Below are 15,163 nucleotides of genomic sequence, written 5' to 3' on the forward strand. Positions count from 1 at the left end.
ACATACCGAGGGAGACAGTGTGACAAACTTCAGTGCTGCACTTCAAATGTATTCATGGAGCTCCCTCTGTTGGATGAAAGGGGCTTCGGGTGTTTCACAGCCTCTCACTCACAAGTTTTCAAGTTTTTTTTACAGTATTTACCCAGAGAGGTTAAATAAGATCGCTGGGATGGTGATTTGGTAGAAGAAGGAGCAAGAGAACTGGAGATGTGAGTGAAGAAGACTGGGAGAAGTGGAAACCCAGTAGCTGCATGAAGAAGGTGAGTGGGAAAACTTTGTGATGTGGCAAAATAAAAAGAGAGAAAGAAAAAAAAATAATGCAAGCATCTGGGCATTTTTTTTTAAAAAAATGGACTAATAATGAAGAGTAAGAAAACGAGGATTAATTGGATGGCGAATGTGTCAGGTTTGAAAAGTCGTGATTTTGTTATCTTGTTGTGTGTGCAGAGAGAAAAAGATTCAGCCTAAACACAGATGTTTTTAAAGTCAAGCCTGTTTTCCTCCAGGTTTTCTCACATAGGCGTCTTGATGATGTGTTGTGATGTAATGATGCCATTTTGCAGCCTCTGAGATACAACAGGCCAAAGGGAGACAAACCGTGTGATAACTGACACTCGCCCTCATTATGTGCAAGTCATCAAGCTGTGTTTTCAAATTATAAATCTGCTTTGTATTGACCATGTCACTCTGGCATTCAGTTGCCTGCTCTTTCCATCATTATTTGGGTATATTAAGGTGGTGTTGTCAGACATGCCTGTTTAGTTTTTAACTTGTTTTCATAACGGTGTTGTTAATGCCTGTACACAATTTACTCTTCTATTCTCTGTGATTTATTGAAGTGAAAATTATCCTCATGGAGTTCTGTTAAATGGGCCTGTATTTGCTGATATGTGTGCTAAAATAAAAACTTTTCATTGACCTGAAAGGCTTTCACATTTTATTTTTTTTTATTTTCACTGCCAAGATATTTCAAAACTCCACATCATTTCAAAAGTCGCATCGCATCTAAACTGTGTTGAACCTCTGAACGGACAGTAAAATGTAAAACATTAATAGGCCTACTGTATGTGTAAATGTTGTCAATAATAAAGGAAGACGCTATACCTGCCACTTACACAGCTTTAAACCAAACTTTATGGACAAAAGTTTGTAATTAGAGAAGTGATTTAAGGTAATATAATAGTAGGGGATAACGGGTGCGTTTGAGACTTTCAGGCTTTAAGTCAGAAATGTTTCTTTTTTCTTATTTATTCATTGCTCATAATGTGATTAAAGTTTTATTTTGTGATCTACTAAAGTAGTATGATTTATGTCATGAATATCTTATCTTTCTTGGTTTTACTCCCAAAACAGCGTATTATCCAAGAATTTTCACATTTAGGCGTCTTAAAATCATAACCTAAATGTATTGCCATGTAAATCCAGTTTGTTGCCTAATTTAGTTAATTGTGCACGAATCCAGACAAAACCTAAACAAACAATTTCAACAACTGGCCCGGACATCAGTGCAAGACTGTGGAGCCCGTATTTCTAATGAAAAAAAAAAAAAAGTAGACCCCTTGTGGTTATGAAGGGAAACAAATGCAGGAGGCTTAACGCGCCTGTCGGCCTGCCGACGGCTGAGCGCACCGAGTGGGAGGCGGCAACCTGCACCAACAATTACGCAGAGACTCCCTCGTAGTTGTTAGCTGTTTGTTCTGCTCGGAGGAAGACATCAAGGAGCCGCAGAAAAAAAAATGGAAAATGAGAGCAAGAGGAAGATGAAGGAGAGATTTGGCCTGAGGCGGGACATCTTTAAGGAGTTCCTGGCGGAATTTCTGGGGATATTTGTCCTGATAGTGAGTACCTCCCTCTGCACCTGTCATCCAGCTTAAACAGCCGCTTTAAAGCTGTGGACCAGTATGCTAATAAGGTGTCAAACGGGGTCTCCAGGGACCCTGACTGATGTCTCTCATATGTGTCTATTAACAGATAGCATATTCGGGGAAAAACAGACTTTGTCTTTGTTGGGCTCAGCTGTGATTTACTCCTGACAATCACTACAAGATGTGGTTGATGTGGTTCTGTTTTTCTTCCTCACAGCTCCCCCAGAAGAGCAACAGAACATTTCAATCATTACAACTACAATAACTTATCATCTTTCAGTGGTGGGGTTAACGAAAAACGAACAAACAAACAAACATGGAACTAAATGAGTTATAGCAAATGATCAGTTCACTTTGCAGTACAGAGACGTATGATTGTTTTTCTGTTTCCTTGTCATTCCTTGAAAGAGTTTCCTGCTCCTCTGCTTTCCATGTGCTTATCATGTGTTTCTAATGTTTCTAAACTGAACAGCAATCCACCCGTCACCTCTCAGAGTCCAGTCAGAGGAGCGATGCAAATCAACACTTTTTATTTATTTTATTTTTTTTTTTATTTTTGGCTGGATTACTTCTGCCTTGTACCTAATAAGTGGAAAGGGGTTGGGGATTGGGGGGTTGGGGGGAGTCATTATTTTTCCAAGCTGCAAGTTGGAGAAATTGTCTGTGGCAGTTGGAGGCTGTTGGTGGACAAGAGGGCTAGTGTTAATGGCGGTTATAATTGGAATAATTAAAAAGAATGAGTCTCTCAACCTCCACCCTGTGTTTTTGTTCTTGTCTGTGTCCCAGCTCTTTGGATGTGGTTCAGTGGCCCAGACGGTGCTGAGTAAAGGGGCTCTCGGGGAACCCTTGACCATCCACGTTGGTTTCACTCTGGGAGTCATGATGGCTGTTTACATGGCAGGGGGAGTGTCAGGTACAAGTAGTCCATAACACACACACACACACACACACACACACAGTCCATCACAATACTAAGTCACTTCCTCAGCTTTTTGCAGGAAGTGAATGTCGTGCTACATTCTGATTATTTCCATTATCAATTATTCTGCACATTATATTCTTGAGTAACCAATTGATTACTGACTTTTTTGATAATTGTTTTTGTCATTGAGTTAGGTTCAGCTTACAGTGATATGAAACAGAAAAATACACACATTCTCACAGTTTAGAAGTCAATCTGAGGGTGTTTGGGATTTTTGCGTGGAAAAAAATGACTTGAAGAATTAATCGATTATTAAAATAGTTGTAAGTAAATTTTCTGAAGACTGACTAATTGCTTGTTGATGTTAATGACGCTTTTTCATGAATTCAGTGATTTTCTCAGTTGTCTGGGTTTTTCAGTGAAAACAAAAACAGAAACCAGTGACGTGACCTATGATTATTTGATATTTCAGCCTGCACAAAGCAATAAACACAGGATGGTAACAAAGGTTGTCACTCAGTGTTTGTAGTGGAGATGCAGTCTTCGGTCGTGGATGTCTGGCCATCTCTGCACTCCTACAGCACAACAACTCTCTGTGTCAGGTTACACATCTTCGAAGTATTTACATGAAAAACCCGCAGAAAAGAAAATTGTCATGCTGCATACTCATCTCATTAGCCTATTGCACTAGATAAAGCAATGCCCTATGAAGACCAGTGTAGGTCTCTGTTATAGACTTAATCATAAAGAAAAATCTTTTTTTTTTTTGTCTAGTAGGGAGCAAGAAATACTAATACGGTACTATTGGGAAGATGTGTTTATCATTGGAGAGAAAGTGCTACTACCCAGTTATCCTGTGGTGGGCTGATTTTCAGTGTTAGAGTGGTGTCAGTGTGCTTGAGGGCTCGAGATATTGTGTCCTGATGTCCAAATGGGACTTAATAGGGGACATTCCTCAAGGATTACAGCAAGAGGAGCCCTCTGTATTCCCTGTAGTGACAGGATGATAGGGATAGGAGGGGATAGTTGTTAAATGTCACAGTCCATCTCATGGGCTTGCCGAGCCAGAATGGTGAGTGTCTATTAATCGGCAATAAAGGGACTCATTATGTTGAGATTTGCAGGCTGAATTGTTGCATCTACATCACTATTGGGTGTAGTGAAAAAAATCATCATCAAAAGCACAGAGAAGAGATCATATATATGCTGTTGAATCTGACAAACATAATAACTGCTTAAAGGAATAGTTCTGGGGAATTCAATTATTCTCTGAAATCTGTCTGCTAAATATGAAGCCCTACAGCAGGCAGACAGTTAGCTTAGCATAAAGATTCAGGGAGAAACAGCTATGGACATGAGGGCGGTATAAATCTCCTCATCTAACTCTAACACTAACAACTAAACCTTCCTAAGAGGCCAAACTCTACCTTTAAAACCTTTAAAATCCAGTCCCACTATGGCACACCTTCTCCATAGTTATATTTTGTTTTTGAAGTGATTCAGGGAGAAATCAAAGTTTGACAAAGAATGGTAAAAGCACAATATATGAATACAGTGATATGTGAAGAAGGCTTTTCGTCTCTGTCTTGTTTAGGATGGTTGTTGCGATCACTCTGATTCATGTTACTCTGTTACTTGTGCTACATGCTTAATGAGACGAGTTGTGAAGCTTTAGAGGAATAGCAGAAAAGCCTGAGGACGGGGAGGTTAATATATGGAGAACTTTTGCTGCATGACTGGGCCATTCAGCCCTGGGGTCCACGGCGCAGTGGGAAGCTTCTGTCCAACGACATCTCTGAAGATGATCATAGGTATTGGACTAATGAGCTTTACTGGGGCATGGGTCTCTGGAGAGGAGGGGGGTCAGGTGTGACAAGCCTGGCTTTCTAGGCTTCCCTGGCAGGGCGGCCCCATAGGAGAAGAAAACACAATTGTTTTCACTTTGTAGTCTCAGATTTTAGATGACAGTGTACCGTAAGTGTGACACATAATGGTCACTCTAATGACCTGCAGTCTACGTGTGCCTTAAGCAGATTCAGGCAGATTATGTCAGATGCAATTCAGACAGGCAGGTCTGGCTGGTTGTCGTGGTCAGTGTTTGTGAACAGGACGGGGAGATTAACAATGGGCGCATGGCTGATACCCCCAGTGGTGTTACCACAGTGAGGTCAAAGCCAAGATCCCAGAGTGTTAAATAAATGACCCCACACTGCCATCACAGCCCCGTAACATTTGGCTGGAATGCGTTCAAACACGCCTCTTCAGGACAATGTAGAATATAGGAGAACAGGCAGATGTTGAAGGCACAAAAGCCCAGCGCTCTTTGTTTGAAAATACCTTCAGAGTTTTGAATGAATGAGCACCAGAAGGTTCAAACACAGGCATTAAATGATCCGACTGCCCATCACTGACTGAAACTCTGTTTTAATCCATTGGCCTCAGTGTACCTTATCTGGTTAGAGAGGACACAAGACTTGGCTAAGTCATTCGTCTCAGCTTGACCACAGATGTTTGACATTAGATTTAACGTTGAAACAATTGGTCAGGTAATCAGTCACTGAATTGACAGAAAAACAACAAGCATTTTCAAGCAATCAATTCTTGTTTAAAGGAGAACATCAAAACTTGTGAGCAGTACGGGTGAAAATGTGAAAAAAGTTGGACAAACGTTTAGTGGCTTCATAGGTGGCTGTGAGAAATCTGACACACAACCTCAAATGATGTCATTCGAGTCTGAGTTGGTTTGGTCGGAAGACTACAAGTCCAATGCTCATCTCTGCTTGAGGCTTGTAGCTTGATGTCACATTAGCTGATAGCATAATTTGAATCACACCTGAATATCCTGAATCTCTGAATCTCTCAAACTGTCAGCACTCAAGTTGCATTGCGGGTAATGTAGAGTAAACCGAATGTCAGTTGGTCACATCAGGTTTTTAGAACTTTTTACCCATTTTCCAACATTTTAGAGACATAATGATTGCTTGAGAGCCGTAAATTTATTCAAGGTCACAGTGTGTTTCAATTGGTTTCCGGTTGTTAAATATTCAGAGGGGAAGGAAATCCAGAAACATGACTAAACATAACACGAGTAAAACATTACCACGTTTGTCTTTTGCAAAATCTGATTTGCCGTGCTAATATGATTTTGTTTTGAGTCAGAAATGTGGTACACTTTCTAGTCCTTAATTGAATTTGTTTGTCTTTTTTCTTTTTTTTTGTGTTGTCGCAGGAGCCCACGTGAACCCTGCAGTCTCGCTGGCCATGGTTATCCTGGGGAAACTGCCTCTGAGGAAGTTTCCTGTGTATGTGGTGGCACAATTCCTGGGGGCTTTTGCTGGATCCTGTGCTGTCTACGGGTTGTATTATGGTGGGTTTAAATGCATAAATGTCACCATGAGGACAGCCCCATCAAGCCTGAAACACTGTCTTAAGTGAGGTCATCTGGCTAAATTAGTAATCTTGTTTAACAAAACGGTTCCCTGTATGGAAACAAAAATGCTCCTGCAAAGATTTTTCCCAGTTGTATTTTGATACTGTTTTTATGTTTGACTTATCAATAATAAAACACAAATGTCAGAAGAGCCTGTTAGTAATAACTGCATGAACAGTTGCTCATCTTTATTGTATTTTCTCTTCCACAGATGCTTTGATGGAATACACCAAAGGAGATTTTGCTGTTACTGGTGCAAATGCCACAGCCAACATATTTGCATCTTACCCTGCAAAACATCTCTCAGTCTTAAATGGGTTTGTTGATCAGGTGGAGCACAAGACTAACTTGTAATTTCTAAATAATTTACTCTTAATATATAACATGATATATGATGAAGGTATCATGTAAAATGACCCTATAACATGAAAGTAAAATGTGTTTTTGAATCTTATAGGAGTTGTGCATTTCCATGGTGTTTCCCTGCTTTTTTTGTACAGAATTATTGATGTCAGGAGATAGCACACATTTTCCAACAGGATTCTGTGTATATATGGAAGCTACTAGAGCATACAGAGATGCATGCGAGCGCACATTTAGTGCAGTCATGGGTATGAATGTAATCATAAAGAGAGATGTGAGTTGTTTGCTGATGTATGAACAATGAGAATGACTTCCATCTGCTTCAGCTGTGTATGAGGCCAGAAGTACATGTTAGTTTATACATTTGTGGGAATTAATGGTCTAATCTGTATTTTTTAAAGCTTCATTTATTATATTTCATAAATTTTATTTATTATGCAAGCATTACAGATGTAAACAAAGCAACATCAGAAACATAATAACTGACTTGGAGCTTTTATGTAGAGTTCTGACAAAGCCTGAGTAATAGCAGCTTCTAATGGTGGGTTTTGATATTTATAGTGATGATCTACCTCTGCAGCCATATGGGGCTATATAGCTAGTAAAGCTGCCTGATACAGACTGAAATTAGGGGAAAGGGGAAGCCACATAATAAGCTTAGACAAAATGACTCAGGGCAAAGGGCACCACTGCAGATGAGAAAACAACAATAACAAGCAAGCAAATTATGTGTTGCTGAATATAACCAATGTTAAACGAATTATTTGCTCCTTTTTTAAGGTAATTGCAACTGGTGCGCTGATCCTCTGCATCCTGGCCATCACTGACAGGAAGAATATTGGTGCTCCAAAAGGCATGGAGCCTCTGTGCATCGGCCTGATCATCATGGCCATCGGAGTGTCCATGGGTCTGAACTGTGGCTATCCAATCAACCCGGCACGGGACCTCGGACCGCGGTTCTTCACGGCTGTGGCTGGGTGGGGCATGGACGTATTCAGGTAATTTTATTGATGTAAAAATAAATAAAATACACAAGTAAATAAGTAAGAATTGTTTTCTCAGCTGCCCACCTTAAAGAGCTGATAGTCAATTATTTATTGCTGCTCCCACTCTCACTATCGCCTTAGATGTAGTAGTTGTGTAAGATGTGAGAGAAACTCTGAGTCTAACCAATTGGCTGCTTTTTCCTCTCCCACATGGAGAGCAGCGTTTGTAGCTCCATCTCTGTTCTCTTGATGATCCAAATTAATATTTCAAAGACCATGTGTGTATTTCTTCCATTTTGAAAAAGGGCTGTGGGATTTAAGTGAACTAGGAGATACTCCATGCACACAAATATAAAATATTCAAAGCTTCATTACCAAAATGGCACATTCGTATGTTCTTCAGCCTCACTGTCTTCCTTTATCCTCTCCTCATCAGCAAAGCTATATCTGGCACTATTTTATTTTTATGTTATGTTATTTATGCTCAGGAACACAGCATATTTTTCTTATGGTGTGATTCATTTGTTTATGGCTGCTTAATGAATGTAATGCCAGTATTCACTCACTTTTAGCTCTTATGTGGCTCTTTAGCTGCTAAATGACCCACTGTGTGTACCAGCCAGTCAGCACTGAGCAGGTAGATTTATCAGTGAAAACAGCTGCCTGCTGCAGCCAATAACATCGCTAAGAGGGCGGTGACAGTGGGCCAAAACAAAAAATTAGCAAACCAGACAAATAACCAATGAGCTGAAACTCCTGAAAGGTGAGGGGAGCTGCATATTCTATAAATGACAAATATCTGTGGGTGTGATTTGATGCAACAGGTTATCATAAAAGGTCTGGCTGCTTTAAAGAAGAATGTGCATTCTTTTATTATTGAATCACATATAGCAATTATAAGCATCACACAGCACTAGTGCCACTCTAATGTCACAGTTGTACATTTCAGGTGTTATACTGACAGAAGAGAGGACAAGGTGCACCCCTGTCTCACTTTCACTTCGGACTTTGTCAAGTGTGCAAACAAAGCAGTCATGTTACATGTATATGAACTCAAAAGCTCACAGACTTTGTATGTTGTACTCACACAGGACACCACAGGAAGCATTTACAAAATCTTAAACCTTTCATGGGCTGGATGAGAAACCTTGTATGAAAGGCTGAAATATTGATCTGTTGACATCAACATCAGTTTCCATTGTTCTTTCTGAGTATCACAGAGTGGAGTCTCATATGCCCTAACTTGATTACGTTTTGATTATCACTAGGCAAAGCAGTAAGATCCCAGGAAAGTGCAAACACATTCCTCTGCTCGCCTTTTTCAGTCTTTGATGATGTCAACTTGATTGATTCAGTCGTGAAATCTGTCGGACTTTTGTGCCAAACCAGAAGCTCATTTTTTCCATGATTTGATTTCCATGATGAGGCATGTTGACTGATGCACCCCTTTAAATATTCAACCCTCTTAGCATTTCAGGAGTTGATCTCATCCACCTCTGGCACTTATCCACCGAGCAGCTTTCTAATTAACCAGCGAGCTCTGCCAGTGAAATGCTGCTCAGAATTTCCAGATCCTTCCAGGTGACATTTGTGTCACTGCTTCTTCTGCTATTTACCAACGTCTGCTGAGAACAATATCCTGTTTTCTGTCGAGATGATGAATGGTTTCTAGAAGATGTCTCTGTAACATCTTGCAGCTCGTACAACAAAGTCATACAACCTCAGAAACTGCAGTCTTTTTAATTTGTTGGCAGCTAGCTTATTATAAGACACAGTTTAGCTCTTTACCTAGCAATTCAAAACTTTTCTTTTCTGATGTATGAGTTTTGATTGGTGACAAATATTTGCTGTATGTGCGTTTGCCCTGACAGCCCTCCCTATCACTGGCTTTGCTCTGGGTCACTGAAAATGGATAGCAAGTGCTGGATAGCAAGTGCTTGGATAGAAATGGTGCCTCTATAAAATCAGTATACGCACAGATCCGAGTCATAATATTCAACACAAGTGAGGATTTTAAAAAGTAGAATACTTGATTGATCTGGACAGAATATAAGGTGTTGAAGGTACTACAAAGATACAGTTTCTGATGCTCTCTGTCCTCATATGACAGCTTTAAGTATCACCAGATGGCTCATATGCCTTTAAATGTATAGCAAAACTGCCTTAATGCACACATAAGCTCTTGGTACTATCGAGTTGAGATCATTTATAAATGTATGTTCTAAATCTGACATTATCTTTTGCATATGTGATATAAACACAGCAGCTACAAATGCAGACTGAGGGTTAATCTTACATTACATCCCTTTGCAACACTGAGTGTGGAGGCAGCACTTGGCTCCATTCACTTCCCTCATGGCGTCAATGTGACCCACTGGGTGACTGTCTCCTGGCCTGATCATCTTAGCTGTGGTCATAGATTAAAGGCTATAATCCAGTCACCTCCCTCCTGTATTCTACTTCCTCCATGTCTACAAGAGAGAAAAATGACCCGCTTAGACACTTGTTTACTCTCAGGCCTGTGCATCAGCTCTCTTAACTGAAGCCCTTTCACCTGCATTAAAGACGACTAACAGCCACATTGACCAGCAGGACTTTAATCTCCCTCCGGCTCTGTCTGAGGTCAGCCAGAGTGAGAATGAGGACACATGCAGAATGTCCGACACAGAGCTCCTTAAGACTTTACTGTAATCTGGGATAACTGTGTATAACTTGCCTCAGGTAGAATGTAACTAACTTAAACATGGTGATAAGAGAGGCAGTGTACATTATTCCATTGTTTTTTTTAAAAATGGTACTGCACAGATTTATCAATCTTGTATTGCTGTAAAATTTGGGGACTTCAAACAGGACAGATTGTAAAAAGAAACTGAAGGGGCAGATGTTAAATATGATGGATCCCAGACACTTTGTTATATCATAATTCCGAGTTTCTGGCTTATAAATAATATTCACTTGAACTTCCAAGTCCAGGGTTTGGGTTGCTGGGGCCCCCCTTCCAAAACACATTGCACCGTTCCCTTCTGAACCCTAATGCAGGTGGTGAGCCTACGGGAGGGCTGGCCCACGTTGTCTATTCAGACTGCGCCCGGCCGGGTCCTGTGGGCAGAAACCTGCCTGGGAGCTCCAAACCCCGGGCGACATACACATCCTTGTACTGTTCATTAGAGGCTTTTAAACAGCTAGTCAGACTCTTAGTCAGACCTGTCACCTAGGATCTGTTTGCCTTGGGAGATTCTACCAGGGAATTAAGCCCCTGAAAACATCCTCGGATCATTTTGGTACTCAAACCCCTCCTCCACGTTAAGAGCGTTTCAGGCATGTCCCACCGTGAGAAGGCCCCGAGGAAGACCCAGGACACGCTGGAGGGACTATGTCACTCGGCTGGCCTGGGAATGCCTTGGGGTCCAGCTGGAAGAGCTGGAGGAGGTGTCTGGGGAGAGGGAAGTCTGGGCATCAGAGAGTAGAGTATGATCAGAGCATGATTATTTAATGTCTCCATGATCAAGTCTTTTTGTAGTCATTTTGTCTCTTCTTGAGTTAGTTTTTGGTCACTTTGTATTTGTTTGTGTTTTTTAGCTGTTCTATGTTTCTATCTGGCCCGACAGGGACCCTAAGGGCCTTTCCTCAGTGGGCTTTCTCAGTATTACATCCATGTTTATGATCCCTCCATGTCCCCCGGTTTGTAATGCAGCTTATAGCTCTCTGCTAAAATTCAGCAGTCTGATGTCACTTAAGACATTTTCTTCGGTTTGATTAAGCTCCTTCAGAGCCACAGAGGTACAACATTAAGCTTAAAGATTTAATTTACGCAGCATGCTGTGCAAATAGCAAATACACTGTGTTTCCTGATAATTAATACGTATATTCGTCCTTCTCACTGCAGAGCTGGAGGTTGCTGGTGGTGGATCCCTGTGGCAGGGCCGATGGTAGGCGGAGCAGTCGGAGCAGGCATTTATTTTCTCTTTATTGAGTTGCACCACCCTGAGCCTGAGAAACAGGAGGAAAACAACATCCAGGACAAATATGAAATCATAACTATGAGTTAAAATTCAGAATAAGGGTTTCAGAGGAAAGCCACAAAGCAGCTAATTTTGACCCTCAGAAGACAAAAATGTTCATTTGGAAGAAGCTGTTTCATACATTTCTACAATACAAATTCTAATAACATTTACAGTTAAAGATTTATTATGAAGATTTACACCTGAGTGCACAATTTCATAGTTTCATAGTCATAAAATATGCATGAATGTTTTATGAAGCCTTTAAAGTTTCTTTTTGTAGAACGTCTGGTCTGTTTATAGGTTCCATGTTGTACCTCCCTCATTCATTTATTGAAACATTACACTTTCTTGACACACATATTCTATCTAGAGCTTTTTATTCTCTTATAATTTCCTTTAATTCAATGATATCACAACATTGTGTGAAGCGTTTCCTCATCATAGCCAAGGATGTCAGTGCAAATCATTATAGCTATGCAGTATTCCTTATTGTCTTGTATTTCCCTAACTGGGATCATCTCTTCTTGTTAGAAATATTTGCCAAGTTTCTGTACAGGTTTTTTTTTTCTACTGTCTACCTAACAAACAGGGGCATTAAATATGTGTAGCACTTAGGAAACAGTTGATCAAAATTGAAAATTTAGTAATTTTTATTATTTTTAGCATATTTGTTTCAGTAATGGTGTACTTTGTGGAGTGATTTCCTTATTCTGTTTCACATCTTCCTTTGCATGTGTAAAAAAATGTCTGATTTAATGGTTTGCTGTATCTTTATGTAGAACATCCAGCCTTAAATGATTACACTGGTTTTGCTGAGCTTATTTTTTCAGTCATCTCATAGTATGTGACACACAAACTTTCTGTTACATGGATGGATTACATATTTTATTACAGACACCCTTGATAATGAAAAGCCATAACTTAACATAAGACACGTTAAGTATCTACTTTCTGCAAAAACAACAAAAAAAAGAAAAAAACGTTTTAAAAAATTATAAATGTCACTGAATTCCTTGGTGTACTGCGTTTGAATCAGTACACTCACTGTATTGGGGGCAAAGTCTGACTGTAATTGTTTACTTTAAAAAGTCTTCACAGCTGAGCTAAAAATGCATAACAAAACACACATTTGTTGCAAAGTTTAGATTTTTCAGTTCAACACTGGAAACTGGACAACAAAGATTTTCAAAGGAACAATACTGCTTAGAAATGGAAAAATGGAGGTGTAAAAGTGGACTGACCTTTATTAATCATGCTTTTGTGAGGAATAATCCTGGTATTCTGTGAGTACAGAAAAGTGAATCTAATTTCGGTAGGTGATGTTTTGGAATAATATAACTTGAGACTCAGTCTGACGAAATGATTAACATGCTTTAGGCACTTCTGTCCAACAACAGGACAGGCAGACTTATGCTGATGCAATGTGGATATCTGAAGTCAGTTGAACTGCTGTTTGTACATACAGGTATTGTGATATTGTGTTGTACAGCACTGAATGTCATTTCAGAGCAAAGGATGCTTGTAGACACTTGTATGGCAACATGACAATCACTTACACTAGGAGGGTTTTTTCATTTGTTTGTCTTACTTTTGTGAAACAGAAAAAAATGTGAAGAAAGTCAGTGGCACAAACACTGAGGAGTGATTTAGCTGTGAGGTCCTGGATTCATATGTGGTGTGGTGGGTATGTTGGTACTCTCACTGTTGTACACCTTGAAGTCAGTCCTGCCATCCTGAGTGGCAGACTGTTGTGAAGTAAGTTTTTTAAGTCATTTTTTGTTGCTTATTTTAAGTTGTTTTTTCTATGGTAGTTTCCTCGCGTTATTTTCTGTCAGAACCATCTGCTTTTCTTTTACACTATTCACTATGCATCTTAATATTGAATAAACTTTGTTGGAATTGATGGTTTATGTAGATTCTCTGGACACTATGAACTCAATATCCTGTGATACAAAAATGATAAATGTTAAAAATAAATTATAATCACTACTATTCTAAACAATAAGAGATTTTTTTTCCAACTTAGTATATTTTCAGTTGTTTTTCTTAAAAAAAAATAACATGGACTTTGCTCTAGCGTTGCTTTTTATTTTAATAGGCAGCCTGGTATTGTTTTTAGAATGAAAAATAAGTCACATATCACATATGTCACACATATCACATATCAAAGTAGGCATAGCACAATTTGATTTATTTAGAAGGTTTGTTTGTAAATTAAAAAAAAAAAACACATTTATTTTTGTTTTGCGCTAAACTAAGAAAGAAATAATATTAAAAAAATGCACACTGGTGTGAGACATTATATGCCCAAGCAGGAATAAACCAGCTGTTACAACAAACAGGCTTTTATAGATTGAGTGCAGATATTCATTCAAGAAATGAAATCTTCCATCTCCATCTTGGTCCAGAACACTCAGTCACAAAGAAATCAGTCATCAGCGGGATCTGTCAGTACAGCAGAAATACATTAAAAATTAAAAAAATACAACTGGAACTGGCTTATATAACTTCATGGAGAATGGATGAAGAGTGTGTTTTTACGGTTCAGTGATTTCAGAGCTCTTCCCTTGAGTGGATCCTCTCTTTGACTTGAATAATCACAGCTTTATGTAATAATGGACCAGACTAGCTACTCTGAGCAAACCTTTTGTCTATGTGATAGTATTTCTCATGATTTCTTATGTTCAAACTGCTAAACGAATATTTTGTGTATATACACACCCATTCTGAATTTAATACTTGCAGCACGTTATGTACCATTAACAGTTCCTTCACAAATGTGCAGGTTGCCCGTGCCATAGGCCCTAACACACCCCCACAGATCACAGATGCTGGCTTTTAAAGTCTCTGCTGGTAACAATCTGCATGGTCCTTCTTCTCTTTAGGCTGGAGGACAAGGCGTCCATGATTTCCAAGAACATTAAACTCCTCAAATTCAGATTGAGTGTACATTTCCAAAAAATAAAAAAAAGTTTGTCAGTTTGAACATTAAACATCTTTTTTTTTTTTGTTAAATATTTTTTGTACTGTAATCAGTTGAATATAGGTTGAACATGATTTGCAAATCATTTCATTCTGTTATTATTTACATTGTACACAGCATCCCAACCTTTTTGGGAATCGGGGTTGTACACACAGTACTCGGAAAAGCAAAGGTTCTCCATGTTTGCTCTTCCGCACTGTTCACCTGCTGATGTGACATCACACATTAGATAAACTGTGACTTTAACTCTTTAGCTACTGGACCAAACTGAGGCTTTGTCCCCATGTCTACAGTATGAAATGTTATTCTGTTCATGCTTAAAGTAGCAAACAGAGGAGGACTCTCACTGAAGCCTGGAGTGTGTGTTTGCTGCGCTGTTTTAAAAATACATCCAGTAATGAAAAGTAATTCATCAGTGCTAGTTTAGGTAATATTGTAACCAATTTCACTGCCTCTAACATGGAAAAAATGCTCTTTGTATAGATACACCTAAAAGTAATGGAAAATGATCATTTTTATGATAATCATAGTAGTTAGTAAGTACACATCAGAATCTATTCATGGCAAACTAATTTAATTTGAATTTGATTTCTGTATCACAGCACCACAT

The 15,163-nt window shown here is 39.3% G+C and overlaps 1 protein-coding gene across 2 annotated transcripts; it reads left to right on the forward strand.

Annotated features, from left to right (window-relative positions):
* Nucleotides 1-1,644: 1,644 nt before the first annotated feature.
* Nucleotides 1,645-13,301, forward strand: aqp9b (aquaporin 9b). 2 transcript variants are annotated; one of them, XM_046386480.1, is made up of 6 exons: nt 1,645-1,838; nt 2,652-2,778; nt 6,017-6,218; nt 6,429-6,534; nt 7,361-7,578; nt 11,453-13,301. In XM_046386480.1, the coding sequence occupies exons 1-6, from the start codon at nt 1,737-1,739 to the stop codon at nt 11,613-11,615; spliced, it is 918 nt and encodes a 305-aa protein (XP_046242436.1). In that variant the 5' UTR covers nt 1,645-1,736; the 3' UTR covers nt 11,616-13,301. The 2 variants fall into 2 exon arrangements, with proteins under 2 accessions (XP_046242436.1, XP_046242445.1); XM_046386489.1 differs by having other exon boundaries at nt 1,647-1,838; nt 6,017-6,154; nt 6,429-6,547.
* The last annotated feature ends 1,862 nt before the right edge of the window (nt 13,302-15,163 follow it).

Source organism: Scatophagus argus, chromosome 1, assembly GCF_020382885.2.
Source record: "Scatophagus argus isolate fScaArg1 chromosome 1, fScaArg1.pri, whole genome shotgun sequence".
In the NCBI taxonomy this organism is placed as follows: Eukaryota; Metazoa; Chordata; class Actinopteri; family Scatophagidae; genus Scatophagus; species Scatophagus argus.